Raw genomic sequence first — 15716 nt, 5'->3', positions numbered from 1 at the left:
TATAGACGTGCTCACATTGTAATGGCCCTGTATATACGTTATAGACGATCCAACATTCTAAATTGTACCTACTTTACAGAAATACGAGCAGAGGTACGGGCACCTTGTGCAGAAGGAATTTAGAGTTCAGATAAAGAGAGCTATAGGAAGATTTCATTTGATTTGTACAACACCGAGTGGTGCTATACAATATACATTTACAGTACCTTCAGAAAGTATTCCCACCCTTGGCTTTTTCACATTTTGTTGTATTCCAGCCTGAATTAAAAATGGATTAGATTGAGATTTTTTTTTGCACTGATCCACACATAATACCCCATTATGTCTAAGGGAGTTTTTTTTGTTTGTTTGTTTCTTTTTAGAAATTCTTACAAAATAATTTAAAATGAAAAGCTGAAATGGCCTGAGTCAATAAGTATTCAACCCCTTTGCAATGACACGTCAAATTGAACTCAGGTGCATCCAATTTCGTTTGTCTGTCCTTTAGATGTCCTACAACTTGAATGGAGTCCACTTTTAGCCAATTCAATTGATTGGACATGATTTAGAAAGAAACACACCTTTCTATATGAGGTCCCACAGTTGACGGTGCATGTCAGAGCATAACCTCTACCATGAAGTCCAAGGAACTGTCCGTAGAACTCCGAGATAGAATTGGGAGGAGGCATCGATCTGGGGACGGGTATAAACCAATTACTACAGTGTTGAGAGTTCCCAAGAGCACAGTGAGCTCCATCATGAGGAAATGGAAAGAATCTGGAACTACGCCTAGAGCTGACTGTCCGACCAAACTGAGGAATCGGGCAAGAAGGATTTTGGTCAGGAAGGTGACCAAGAACCCAATGACCACTCTGACAGAACTACAGAGTTCCTTGACTGAGAAGGGAGAACCTGCTGGAAGGACAACAGTCTTCACAGTTCACAAATCTCGGCTTTATGGGAGTGTGGCCAGATGGAAGCCACTCCTGAGAAAAAGGCACATGCCAACATGCTTGGAGTTTGCAAAAAGGCATGTGAAAAACTCTGAAAGCATGAGGCAAAATATTATGTGGTCTGATGAGATGAAAATTGAACTCGTCGACCTGAATGCAAAGCACTATGTCTGGCAGAAACTGAGCACAGCTCACCCCCCGTCCAGCATCATCACTATCGTGAAGCTTGATGGTGGCAGCATTATGCTATGGGGATGGTTTTTAGCGGTAGGGACTGAGAGTTGAAAGGATAAAGGGAGCAATGAATGGAGCCAAATACAGGCAATTCCTTGAGGAGAACCTGCTTCAAAGTGCAAAAGACCTTAGACTGTGGTGAAGATTTACATTCCAACAGCACAATGACCCCAAGCATACAGCCAAAGCAACACTGGAATGGCTTCAGAACAAGAAGGTGAAAGTCCTTGAATGGCCCAGCCAAAGCCCAGACTTGAATACCATTGAGAATACATGGAAGAAGATTGCTGTTCACTGACGCTCCCCATCAAACTTGACAGAGCTTGAGCAAATCTGCAAGGAAGAATGGGAGAAACTCCCCAAATCCAGATGTGCAACGCTGATGCAGACATACCCAAGAAGACTCGAAGCTGTAATCGCTGCCAAAGGCGCTTCTACGAACTGTTGACTGAGGGGGTTGAACACTGATGTAAATTAGATATCTGTATTTCATGTTTACCTCTGCCACCAAAGGGGATGGAGGTTATGTTTTCACCCCTGTCTGTTTGTCAGTCCGTTTGTCCGTTTGTTTGTGAACAAAATATCTCAAAAAGTTGTGGACGGATTCGGACGAAATTTGTCAGAGATGTAGCGTATGTGACAACGACGAAATGATTAGATTTTGGTGAAGATCCGGATTCGGATCCGGCTACTATAATTTTAAAGTGATTTTGCACCATTGGGAGATCAGGGCAAAAACAATACATAGCAGGATATCTCAAAAAGTTATAGACGGACTTGGACGAAACTTGTTGGACAGGTTGTGTGTGTGACAAGGAAGAATCGATTCAATTTTGGTGAAGAGCCTGATCTGGATCCAGCTAGTAGAATTTTTGAAGTGATTCTTCACCATTGAGTGATATGGCCAACCAGGCGGAGGAATGCTTTCTACTGAGTGCCATTCTCGTTAATTATGTTGTAGAAATTTTTTAAAAATCCATTTTGTGGTATTATGTGGTAGATCAGTGAAAAAAATCTCAATTAAATCCTTTTAAAATTCAAGCTGTAACAACAAAATGTGAAAAAGCCAAGGGGTGTGAATACTTTCTGAAGGCACTTTCTGAATACCTTGTCAGACACCCAACCGATCCACGATAGAGAGAATTGGGGTCTTCCTCCCCACCCTGAACTCCCTACCCTGTAGGTTTGAAAATGTTTTCTTGCATCTCCATTTCCCAAGAGGATTCCATTGGCAAGCAATATTATGGGGTTACCACCATTGTGGCCGATTATATTCATAGACAGACAGACAGAGAGATGGAAAATACAACTTTATATATAATATATGTATGGATGTGTGGGTTGTTGCTGTCACCGACTTCCTGAAAATGTTCCACCATTAACCACACCCATATCGGTCTGATTGGCCCGCGGGCAAATGTGTCTAGCCGCCCCGCCTCCATCAGGCTGATTGACAGTCGTAGTCTCGCCTTCCCCTCTGTTCGCTTCCTATTCCTTTACAAAGCAATGCAATTTTGCATAATTTGCGTGGAATCCCTTCAATCTATTAAAATTACGACAGCAATGGCATTGAGAGAGGCATCTCAGAAATATACCGTCTGATGATGATTAATATTTTTTTATTATTATTATGAATGAGATGATTTCCCCGATTTGACAGATCTAGGCTTTTTGCTTTTGCCAAGGTCTTGGCTACTTAAAAGTGATCCATGCCAAGACACTCAGCTGAACAGCCCAGATGTAGCCTACATGACTTTTTAGAGAAGATACTCAAACTTTAGTTTTGCATATAGCGGGTGGGACTGACATTTTTTTACGCACCACCCCTACATAGAGTGCCAGTTCACTCTCTGATATATATATAGACACACACACACACACACACACACACACACACACACACACACACACACACACACACACACACACACACACACACACCTCTGAGCTGTCTAGCCTGGGTTTGAATCTCCTGACTTGGGTATAAACTGTCAACCCTGGTGTTTCACAAGCAGGGTGATTCATCAATGTGTTGTTTCATCACTTGTATGGCCATTAAACTGAAATCCCATCTGCCGGCATTCGTTGATGGACGTTAATGCTCCATCGGTCTCCTTCACGAAGAGTATGCGAGTTATCGCCAGCACCATGAACAAACTACAAATTCCTCTGCTAAATACTGCTGGGAAAGCAATGGCAAACCACTCAGTATAGCCCTTGCCAAGAAACTGCTTTGGCAGCACTGACGTTCTATAACTAAGGCATGGTACATCAGAATCAGAATGTTCCTCAGAGTTGGATATCCCAAGAAAATGTTTTTGGCTTCATATTTATTATTCATGATGATTTATTTTTGTATGATATATAATTGAATCATTTTACTCCTGCACTCAGTTTTTTTTTTGTTTTTTTTGTTGTATACAAGATCGAAGCTCGTGAAAGAGCCAACATTAATCACACAGAAAGACAAACCGACACATAAAACATATAACATGGGGAGCGGTAGACAAGATGGGGCGAGAGGGGGAGGAACACAAACACAACATTTGAGAGCAGGGACATCGAGAGATCTGTGGGAAGGAGAGGGCTTTGGGGGGGGGGGGGGGCAGGCATGGGAAGGGGTGGTGTGAGAGGTATAAAACATATGGACACTGCCAGGACTTCCAGGAAAGAAGTTGCAATTTCAAACAAGGTGGATCTGGGGTGAAATAGCGGGGGTAGAAAAGATCAAGGTTTTGGATGAATGAATGAATGAATGATCGTTTTAAGGCCATTTTTCCCCGCTAGAGTGGGGTTTAGCCTTGCGGGCCCCATGACAATCATGGTTCCCTGTTTGAGGCAATGTTTTTTATGGCCGGATGCCCTTCCTGACGCCAACCTTTGGTCGCCTCTTACGATGCGCAGGGATACGGTGTACCTATTCTAAACCGGGGTACACACCGTGATCATTCATCCCAGCAAGCTGGTACTCAATTTGCCGACCTCGGAAGGATGACAGGCTGAGTCAACCCCCCTGGCGTTAATTCAGCGATCGATCGGGATTCGAACCCAGGATCCTAGGATCCCAAGCCGGCACCCTAACCGCTAAGCCAACACCAACACCATGGTAAACAACATAATGGCACTAAAATAAAAAACCAACAAATAAAACGCTGACAATTTCAAAGGAGATACAGAAGAGAGGTAAATAAAATATCTTTTTGCAGCAACAGTGATTCAGATGTAGTTAACGTGTACATGTTTATTCTTAACTTGCCATTTGTCATGCCTCGTGTATATTCTACTGCAATAAAAATTGATTCTGAAAATAAACAGATTGTTAGGGGAAAAATGAAGTTTGTTAAAGGAAAAAACACTGTTCAGCAATAAAAGCAATATTTACCATTAAGGATGAATGTTAAGCAAACAATTGTGAAAAAGCATCTTAAAAATATAGAATTAAGGAAGAAAAATAACAAAATTTCGCATACATAAATTCTGATTAACAAGGGCAAGCAAAAGGCTGGTGGATGATAGTCGAGGACAACAGAGTAATCTGTGGGTTGAGAGGTAAGGCTAATCGAAGAATTGGGGAAAATTATCACACTCAAGAACTGTCTGAATGAACAAGCTCTTCAAAGCCTTCGCTCTCACGCCCAAGGGCTCTTTCAAGTATGACGCGACCTTCCTTGTTTCGCTGGTCATCCTCAGTGGCAAACTCAAACATCCATCCAAGCTTGCTCGTGCATTTCTTACAGCTCGCATCTCGAACCATGTGCCGACCAGTGGAAGATAAGAGATGGTGGTGAACAGCTGTTTTAAAGACCTGGAGGGAGGAGTGGGATTGAAGGGAGTGTGGGAGTTTGTTCCAGAGGTGGGAAAAAAGAGGAATGAAAGAGTGAAGGTGAGCAGAGAGCCGAGATTTCGGCAGTTTAACCATCAGAGGGTTGCTGGCAGATCTTGCGTGACCTGTAGGAATATTTGGGGGACAAAGCACAGAGAGAGCTGGGGGAGCAAGGCTGGAGAGGAGTCGGTAGAAGACAGAAAGACCATCAACCTGCCTGCGGTGAGTGAGTGAAAGGCCCTCGGGGATACCTTCATCACGGGAGATTCCAATGATTCTGAAAGCTTTGGTTTCAACAGCGTGAAGCCGAGCTAGGTGTGAGGCAGGAGCACCGGCCCAGAGTGGAGAGCAGTATTCCATTGAGCTGCGGATGAAAGCCTTGTATGTGGTGAGGAGCTCAGGTGTGCCTAGGAAGGACTTCCCACGACGGAGGATGCCCAGTCGGCAACTGGCTTTGGAGGCCAGCTTGGAAATGTGGTTTTCCCAAGAAAGATCATGGCAGATAGTGAGACCCAAAAGCTTGAGTGACAGAACTTCTTGGAGAGGATTGTTGAGAAAGTAGATGGGAGGGTTGTCCAGTCGATCTTTTCGGAGAGACATCGTAAGAGTGTGAGATTTGTCAGGATTGAAAGACATGTTCCACTTGTTTGACCAGTCTGTGATTTTGTCCAGGTCTTCAGAGAGTGAGGAGGCTGCAGACTGCCGATCTGGGGGAAGAGGAATGGAGCGGCAGAGAGTGGAGTCATCAGCAAAGAGATAGAGAGGATTTTCCAGAGAGTCGGAGAGATCATTGATAAAGACCAGAAAAAGCACAGGGCCCAGAACACTGCCTTGGGGAACTCCAGCCTGAACAGGAAGGGGAGATGAGAGAAATCTATTCAGGACCACACGTTGACTACGACCAGAGAGGACGTCCGCCAGCCAAGCATGGAGATTTCCATGGATACCATAGGAGGAGAATTTGCTGAGCAGAGCGGGGTGCCAGACGGTATCGAAGGCACGTGATATGTCAAGGGAGACAGCTCTGATTTCCTGTATAGTGTTTAGAGTTTAGTACCCAATTGTATGTATCAAAGCAATGGATCTCATATCTCTTGAAAGTTATTGGGGCAAGGAGATTTTAATTTGCCAGGGATAGGTAGATTGGGTCGAGGAATGGGGAAAGAGCAGAACCAATGATGATTTTCCATATCTTATCAATTGCTTTTTAAGTCAGTTCGTAGAAAAGCCCAAGAGGAGGAGTATATGCAATTATAAACCATTCATTTCATAATGTGAGCCACATGGGAGCTGCCAAGGTAGTTTCATTGGCTGAGGAGTGCAATCCTGGATGGGTCACCACTCCGATGCAGGATATGAGGGGGAAAACAACACAACACAACATGCATTTTAAGGCCATTTTCCCTGCTAGAGCGGGGGCTAGCCTTGCGGTCCCCATGACAATCTTCTCCATTTTGCCCTATTTTCTGCATCTCTCCTTGTTAACCCCCTTGCCCGCATTTCTTCTTCCACCATCTTTAGCCAAGTCTTTCTCGGTCTTCCCCATCCTCTACTTCCTTCAACATTCATTTCCATCACTCTTCTCAACCAGTCACTTTCATCCTTCCTCAACCCATGACCAAACCATCTCAACCTGTTCCTCTTCACAGCATCAATCACAGGCTCTATTCCCATCATTTTTCGCAATTCATCATTTGTCTTCCTCTCTCTCAACGATACTCCGCACATCCATCGAACCATTCGCATTTCCACCCTTTCCAACCTTCGTTGCTGCTCTACGTTCATTACCCATGTCTCGCTCCCATAAATCATAACACTTCTCACACATGCAGCATACACCTTTCCCTTCAGCTTCAACAACACTCCCCTCCTCATCAGCACGCCACTCAGTTCCCGAAACTTCTTCCATGCACATCTCACTTTAGCCACCGTTGCCGAGTCTGATCCACCTTCTCCATTCAGCATGTCTCCGAGGTAGCAAAATGTTTTCACACCTTCCAGCTTCACGCTGTCTCCAAGATCCAACTCAACATTTCCTCCATCTGCAGCTCCCTCTGTGCACAGCTTGCACTTGAATGTAGCTGCCACACTGGTTAATGACCCTTTCAAACCACTACATTTTTTATGAACCCACTCAGCACACATTGTACAACAACAACAACAGGCATTTTAAGGCCATTTTCCCTGCAAGAGTGGGGGTTAGCCTTGCGGTCCCCATGACAATCTTCTCCATTTTGCCCTATTTTCTGCATCTCTCCTTGTTAACCCCCTTGCCCGCATTTCTTCTCCCACCATCTTTAGCCAAGTCTTTCTCGGTCTTCCCCGTCCTCTACTTCCTTCAACATTCATTTCCATCACTCTTCTCAACCAGTCACTTTCATCCTTCCTCAACACATGACCAAACCATCTCAACCTGTTCCTCTTCACAGCATCAATCACAGGCTCGATTCCCATCATTTTTCGCAATTCATCATTTGTCTTCCTCTCTCTCAACGATACTCCGCACATCCATCGAACCATTCGCATTTCCACCCTTTCCAACCTTCGTTGCTGCTCTACGTTCATTACCCATGTCTCGCTCCCATAAATCATAACACTTCTCACACATGCAGCATACACCTTTCCCTTCAGCTTCAACAACACTCCCCTCCTCATCAGCACGCCACTCAGTTCCCGAAACTTCTTCCATGCACATCTCACTTTAGCCACCGTTGCCGAGTCTGATCCACCTTCTCCATTCAGCATGTCTCCGAGGTAGCAAAATGTTTTCACACCTTCCAGCTTCACGCCGTCTCCAAGATCCAACTCAACATTTCCTCCATCTGCAGCTCCCTCTGTGCACACCTTACATTTGAATGTAGCTGCCACACTGGTTAATGACCCGCTCAGACCACTACATTTTTGATGAACCCACTCAGCGCACATTGTACATTGAATGGAGTTCACTCCGACACCCTTCCTGCACACAGCACAGGGCCAATTCCCAGTTCTTTCCACCTCACCACATGCTTTACCACTTGCCATCACCTTCGTCTTGCCGATATTCACCTTCAGACCTTTTGTCTCCATACATTCCTTCAACTTGTTCATCTTTTCCTTCAGTCCATCCATACTTTCCGCAATCAACACCAGATCATCTGCATACAACAACTCCCACAGTAAACCATCCTTTACGTTCTGAGCCAGCACCTCCATCACAGCTACAAATAGTAGTGGACTTAGTACCGACCCTGATGCACTCCCACCTTCACCTGAAACTCACCACTGTTCCCGTCCTTCGTCCTTACAGCTGTGCGCGCTCTTTTCTACATTGCCATCACTACTCTGATAAACCATTCCTCCACTTCTAACTTCCTCATTGCCCATGTCAATACTTTGCGTGGAACCCTATCGAATGCTTTCTCCAGATCAACAAACCCAAGAAACAACTTCTTCCTCTTCTCCATGTACTTCTCCTGCAACTGCCTCACAATAAAAAGCGCGTCTGTCGTTCCTCTTCCTGGCATAAATCCAAACTGCATTTCGTCGATCTTCACTTTCTTCCTTATCCTCCTCTCCAACACCCTTTCCAATACCTTCATTCCATGCTCCAATAACTTTATCGCTTGGTACGAGCCACACTCTAAAGGGTCACTTTTCCCCTTGTATAGAAGGACGAGGGTACTCAGTTCCCAATCCACTGGAATGCGGCCTTCTTTCACCGCCAAATTACAGATCTCTGTCATTCTCTTCACACCCCAACTTCCTGCTGCCTTGAACATATCTCCCACAACTCCCGTCGGCCCTCCCGCCTTTCTACTCTTCATTGCTTTTATCGCTTCCTCAACTTCCTTCTCAGTTATCTTCTCTGCCGGTCCTAAAACTGGGTTACTCTCTATGTTGCCTTCCCATTCATTCTCTGTATTCAACAGCATTTCCATATATCTTTTCCATCTTTCTTTAATTCCATCTGGGTCCACAACGATTTGTCCCACTTCATCCTTCAAGCAACTCACCCCCATCACATCACACCTCTCTTTCGCTATCTGCTTTGCAATCCTGAATACTGCTCTCTGACCCTCTTCCGAATCCAAGCGTTCTCCGAACATTTTCCTACATGCCTCCTGCGCCTTTGCTACCTCTTTCTTGGCTGCCTTATAACTTTCATGCTCTGCTGTTTCTGCTCCCGTACCCTTCGCCTTCTGCCACTCCTTGAACTTCTTCCTCTTCTCGTCAATCCTCTTTCCAACTTCATCATCCCACCACCATGTTTCCGAGTGCCTCGGTGGTCCTTTTGTCCATCCACATACCTCACCAACGGCTCCCAACAGACTAGCTTTCATTGACATCCAACCACGTTCAAGCTCAACCACATCATCCTCTACCCTACTCAGCCTCTCTTTTAATGCCTCCCTTACTGTCACCTCTTTCAACCTCCACACCTTCATTCTCGGTTGGTACTGCACCCGCCGAGCTCTCCTCGCAACTTTCACCCTTATGTCGCAGACAACCAAGTGGTGCTGTGAAACAGCCTCCTCCCCCGGGATCACCTTTGTGTCCCGGAGGTGCCCCCTATCTCGCCTACGCACCATCAGGTAGTCAACGGTTGTCGTCGACCCACCTGGGAATATGAGGAGGATATGAGGATATGCAGGATATGAGGGGGAATGCTGTGTTAAATTTAAGAACATAGGGGCAATACCCCTGGCACTCACCTGGTAGAATAAACAGCATACTACATGACTAAAGGTATTTTAATCCAATATCAATGGTTGCTAGCGGCTAGGGTGCCGGCTTTAGGATCTCGGTCGATCGCCGAATTAATGCCAGGGGGGTTGACTCAGCCTGTCATCCTTCCGAGGTCGGCTAATTGAGTACCAGTTCACTGGTAATTCCCTGTTTGTCGTTAAAGGCGGCAAAAAGGGTTGGCGTCAGGAAGGGCATCCGGCCGTAAAACATTGCTTCAAAAAGGGGACCAAAAAACAACAACTACCACGGTCCCCGAAAAGGCCAACCCCCGCTTTGCGGGGAAAAATGGCCTCTAAACGGTGGTTTTATCAATGGTTGCTAGAAGACAGCGCAGCATGTGGAATCATGCTCACATAATCATAAGACTTTAAACAAACAAAGAAGAAAATACCTATTTTGGGGGGCAACCTCCGCCGTAGACGCTAAAGGGGCAGATTTTTTTTTTAATGCCGTGACCAAACTTTGGTACATCACGGGTGGTGACAGTTGTGGTCAAGTTTCATCGAAATCGTGTGTGTAGTTTCTAAGAAAAAGGCAAATATCTATTTTGGGGGGTCAAACCTGGATCCACTTTGACCCCCCCCCCCCCACCCCCGTAAACGCCCTCAGACCCCGATTTTTTTTAAATGACGTGAACAAACTTTACTCACAACATAACAAATATCATCGATCATTGTGCCAAGTTTGGTCACAATCGCTTCAGCGGTTTCAGAGAAGAAGTTGCAAGTGTTTACGGACTGAAGGACGGACTGATGGACAGACAACGCGCCATCGCATAAGCTCCCTGGAACATCGTTCCAGGTGAGCTACAAAATGATCCCAATATAGAGGAGGAGGTGGAGGTCGGAGAACATCTGGGGGACAACTGACCATAACATCGTGTGTGCAGCGATACTGTTGAGTTGTGGAGTTTAGGATAGTAAGGCAATGCTGAATCTCACAGAGAAAGTGATACCTTAGAGATCCAATTATTGGGTCTCACTAGCAACCATGATCTTTCTTGTGCAATCCACATTTCAAAGTTGGCCTCCAAAGCCAGTCGGTGAATGGGTATTATCCGTCATAGAGTAAAACAGGCCAGAGAGACCTCTTGATTTGTGTAAAGGCAAAGCGTATGTACGATTATCTGGCAGGTGCGGGTAGTGATGCGGATACGAGTGGCCCCAATCCCTTCCGAGCTAGCAAGGGATGGTTTGACCGCTTCACGAAGCGGTACGGTCTTCACAATGTAAAACTCACAGGCGAGTGTGCCTCAGCGGACGAAGAGGCAGCTGCAACTGTCATATCATCTCACTGAATTCAACTGTTATTTTTGAGGTCAAATGGTCAACATCGGCCAAATTTCTAAAATCGGCAATTTACATCCGATCGATTTGGAATTTGAAGAGGATTTGCATATTAATTGGTCTTTGAATTCAACTGCCAATTATTTTTAAGGTCAAATTTGTTTTAGGGATTTCGCAAGTATCGTGCTCTGCACGACGTCTTTCTTGTTTGTTTGTATGTCAATCGCCTTCAGGTCACAATTTAACACACGATCTTCACAAAACCTCACCACACATTAGAGTTCATCATAAAGAAGCCGGTTTATTTTGAGGTCAAAAGGTCAACACATGCCAACAGTCAACAACTTTGTAAAATTTTCATAAATCCTCAATTTTCAATGCATGGACTTGAAATTTGAACAGGGTTTGCTTATCATGCCACTGAATTGAACCACTAATTATTTCTCGGTCTAAATGTCAAAAGGCCAATATAGGCCAAATTTCTAAAATCACCAATTTTCATCTGATTTATTTGAAATTTGAAGAGGATTTGCATATTTGGTCATTGAATTCAACCACCATTTATTTTTGGGGTCAAATAGGTTTAAGGGATTTCGCGACTATCGTGCTCTGCATGACGTCTTTCTTGTTACCCTCGCATGAGGAGAGGGTATTGCATTTGGGTCCATTTGTCTGTTTGTTTGTTTGTCTGTCTGTTTGTTTGTTTGCCTGTTTGTCCGCACAGAATAAATATGATTTTCTCGGCAACCATTGGTCCAATTGACAGGAAATTTCCACCATAGGTGCAACTCTACCTGTAGATTTTTTTAAATGATAATTATGACGTCATAGGTCACGTGGTATGGGCGCCATCTTGGAAAAACCGAAAAACTTTGCACCTCTATCTCCAAAAGCACTGCATAGAAAACATTGAGACATGGCTCATTGTAAAGAACTCCCCATGGGGAATAAAATATTTTAATGATGATGTCGTAGGTGCCTCCATTATGACATCATAAATCGACCAGTACAAAACTTCATCCGATCAAGGTGAAATTTCTTGAGCGTCATCCAGGGATAAATTGGTGGAGAATTTTTTTATGACTTAAAAGGTCACGTGGTTCGGCCGCCATCTTGGAAAAACCAAAAAACTTTGCACCTCTATATCTCTGAAAGTGCTGCATAGAAAAAATTGCGACATGGCTCATTGTAAAGAACTCCCCATGGGGAATAAAATATGTTAATGATTATGTCATCGGTGCCCTCATTATGACGTCATAATTGGACAAGTACAAAACTTCATCCGATCAAGATGAAATTTCTTGAGCGTCATCTATGGATAAATTGTGTGCGAGAAAAAAAAATGATGACGTCATTGGTCACGTGGTTCAGTCGCTATATTTGTTTTTAACACAAAAGCCTTAAAACCCACTGAAAACACATCCTGGCAAGGGTCTGCAATCTCTGATTACTCTTTCTTGTTTGTTTGTGAATAGGATATATCCAAAAGTTATGGACGGATTCGGCCAAACCTTAGTTAATGGGTTGGGTAGGTGACAAGAACAAGCCGATTAGACTTTGGTTCAGGTCCGTGGGGTGTTGATTCCTTTCTGTGTGCTGACTAATGATGATAGCGTTTAAACCAGGACAAAAAGAAAACTCACTCGCTTTAAAAAGGCAATGACGTGTTGCAAATGAAGTCCTGTTGATGAAAACTCCTTCACGTCGTCTCTCCAGCTGCTAATGGTGACGTGCAAAGGATTCCTTAGTGTTGAGCTACCGTGGCTTTCAGATGGCGTCAAATGCAAAAATAATAGAGTGCTCGTTTGTTGTCATCGTGGTTGTTCTACCAAGTCAACCGGACATCCACTTTACTCGATGGCCGTGATGGTGGAGAAATATTGACGTGTTGATTGACTTGTGAAAAAATGAGAAAGTCCTGCAAGGGAAAAACGTGCTTCGAGCTTAAAATGTGTCGTGAGACGAGCTACCTTTCTCACTCCCTTTCTCTCTCTCTCTCTGGGGCCTTCCTTATGTGCAGCACCCATTGGCTCTCTAAAAGGACTCCACTGATTGGCCAATAGTATTCACACGATTTCTTTCTTATCACGACCCGATTTCCACTTTCAGCAAATGTAAAGAAAAAAAATATGGGCAATACCCCATGGCACTCAACTAGTACAATAAAGCAGTATACTACACTGACTAAAGGTATTTTAAACAGTATAACGGTATTTTAAACCAATTTCAATGGTTGCGAGAAGACAGAGCAGCATGTAGCTCAACTATTCCCATCAGCCTCTCCATTGTGCCTATAAATTCCTGCTTCTCCACCCAAGTCTCCCGTTTGTGGCCCATACACCGACATAACACACAACATTTGCATCTGTATGACCACCCATGCCGTAACGATCCATCCCTCCCATTTTTCCACTCTGATGACCTGCTTGTTGATCTCTTCCGATACTATTATTCCCATGCCATTACTCCTTCCATCCCCATTCGCGTGCAACAGCTTGTATCCTCCTACCAACCTCCTCGCCTTGTCTCCTTTCCATCTGGTCTCCTATGATGATGTCATAGGTGCCTCCATTATGACGTCATAATTGGACAAGTACAAAACTTCATCCGATCCTCCTCTGCATCATCTCCTCCACCTTGACCCGTGTTCCCTCCTTTGATCCCACATTCAAACTAACTAGGTGGACCTCGCTTCTGTTTCACTGCCTGACCGACAGGGCCAGTGCCATCTTGTTAAGTCTGGGAAGCTCTGGTCATCAAGCGACGGTGCTGCCCAGGCTGAACTGCTGGACCTCTTTCACTAGCCTGCTGTCATTGTCCTGTGTGTGCACATACACATACCACTCTTTCTCCACTCACTCCCCACTTAGTACGAGACATCATTTACAAAACAAAAGACAGACTTGAAGTGCATTTATTGCTTGACATCTTTATTCTGAAATGTATTCACGGAAACTCAACATTCATTGTTTAATTTCATTTTTTCGAAACGGCAGGTCAAACTGGTTTATTCATTCGTAATCAGGGCTGGTTTTTGTTTGAAATGGAATAGCAACATAGTGTGGGAGCAAAGCATTGTGGGTAATATGTGTCGAGAAAGCATGCTGACATAGATGAGGCCGCAAAGCAAGGCCCGTCGGGTTCCACTGATGTTGACTCGTTATTCATGATAGGTCGAGCGCAACAAAATGGAGATGATGGAGAACAGCTTTTCGTACGCCGCCTTGCCTCCAATCGTGGAAACAAAAATGGCTGACAATTCCTGGTGGGCAATGTTGGACAAAAAGAGAACTTGTGCATTATTGTTATTACAATTGTGCTATTATTATTATTATTATTATTATTATTATTCTGTTCTAGCACTTGTATTCACACAATTTCTTATTGTTCTGAATGACCCATGAGGAAAAGCTTTGTATCCATAGGCCCATGCTGACATTGTAAACCATTGTATCATTGTAATATACCCTCTGTTATACTGTAAGTGCCGTATTATACCATATGGTAGCTCCAAATAGCTCCCATTGACTGAACCACATCTCCTTCGTCAGGAGAAATCGCAGGCTCACCTTGAACAGCTTGGGATCCACTTGGAACTCTGAGCTGTGTTTTACGCTCAGCTCTTTCAGATATTGCTTCATCGCCACCTCGTTGTCCAGGTGTCCGATTACATCGTTGACTGCGTTGATGATGCGGCTCGCCTGCCATTTCACTTCGGTGTCGTTATGCAGGTCCCCCTTTTTTACGTCGGCGAATTTTGGGAACAGCAGTTGGGCATCTGGGAAATTTTTCAGGAAGCTGCATCAGAAGGAGAAGATACGGACAGGAGGTGATTTGGGAAATTTCAAAAATTAGGCATTTAAAATATATCCTGTTCTCACATTTCAATTTAAAAAAATATGAAGAATTTATCTGAGCCGAGATGTGAAACATCTATTGACTTCAAGAGTGGAGCATAAGACTGCAAGAAGAAAACATAGATACTATAACATACGAAAACAGACAAATTGAGCTTACCCAAGGAGAACCTTCAAGCTATTATGCTCGAAGTTGTTGTAGATCTCAGGCCATGTTGATCTGATGGCCTTCTTGTCACAGTCACTCAGTGTTGGCAGTGGTCCTTGATCAGTGATTGGCATGGCTGGATAATTCGGATCTCGGTACTTGAGAGGAACTTGAATCCCGGTACTTGAAGGAGAATGATGCGAGCCAGGTCGCGAGCTCTTTTATGTGATATCCGAGGATGGAATCGAGTTTGGCAATCAAGCGAGAAGAGTTTCGCAAAGCTGGGTGCAGACCTTGTGATTTGTTCTTGATGCTTAGGTTTTCACGAGGATGGGGGAAATGGAGGGAGGGAGTGGTGATGATCAAAAATGAGACAAGACATACATTGAGAAACTCGACTTTCTCAATGTATGTCTTGTCTCATTTATGTCTCAATTTGCCTGCATGACAGGATTGTGTCTGCTACATATACACAGACACACAGACAAGACATGTATATGTATATGGGTGTGCATGTATATATATATATATATATATATATATATATATATATATATATATATATATATATATATATATATATATATATACTGTATATATATATATATATATATATATATACTGTATATATATATATATATATATATATATATATATACTGATATATATATATATATATATGTATATATATATATATACTGATGTATA

General features: G+C 43.9%; 1 protein-coding gene across 1 annotated transcript; it reads right to left on the bottom strand.

Annotated features, from left to right (window-relative positions):
- Positions 1-13912: 13912 nt before the first annotated feature.
- On the bottom strand, positions 13913-15422 carry LOC137427595 (globin-3-like). The gene is made up of 3 exons (XM_068117200.2): positions 15021-15422; positions 14573-14801; positions 13913-14265 (listed from the first exon to the last, which is right to left on the bottom strand). Exons 1-3 carry the CDS (start codon positions 15140-15142, stop codon positions 14164-14166), a joined length of 453 nt encoding a protein of 150 aa, XP_067973301.2. The 5' UTR covers positions 15143-15422; the 3' UTR covers positions 13913-14163.
- Between the last annotated feature and the right edge of the window lie 294 nt (positions 15423-15716).

This window comes from Myxine glutinosa, chromosome 5 (assembly GCF_964187855.1).
Source record: "Myxine glutinosa chromosome 5, kmMyxGlut1.1, whole genome shotgun sequence".
NCBI classification, from domain to species: Eukaryota; Metazoa; Chordata; class Myxini; order Myxiniformes; family Myxinidae; genus Myxine; species Myxine glutinosa.
Note: the sequence above shows the minus strand (reverse complement) of the source record. Positions and strands in the feature narration are given on the sequence as shown.

Bases quoted from the DNA above. Each gene is read 5' to 3' on its own strand.
- LOC137427595 (XM_068117200.2), bottom strand. From the start codon at position 15,142: ATGCCAATCACTGATCAAGGACCACTGCCAACACTGAGTGACTGTGAC. The intron at 14,802-15,020 runs GTAAGCTCAATT...CTTCTGATGCAG, and splicing joins AGCTTGAAGGTTCTCCTTGG to CTTCCTGAAAAATTTCCCAG. The intron at 14,266-14,572 runs GTGAGCCTGCGA...ATTGCCCACCAG, and splicing joins TGGATCCCAAGCTGTTCAAG to GAATTGTCAGCCATTTTTGT.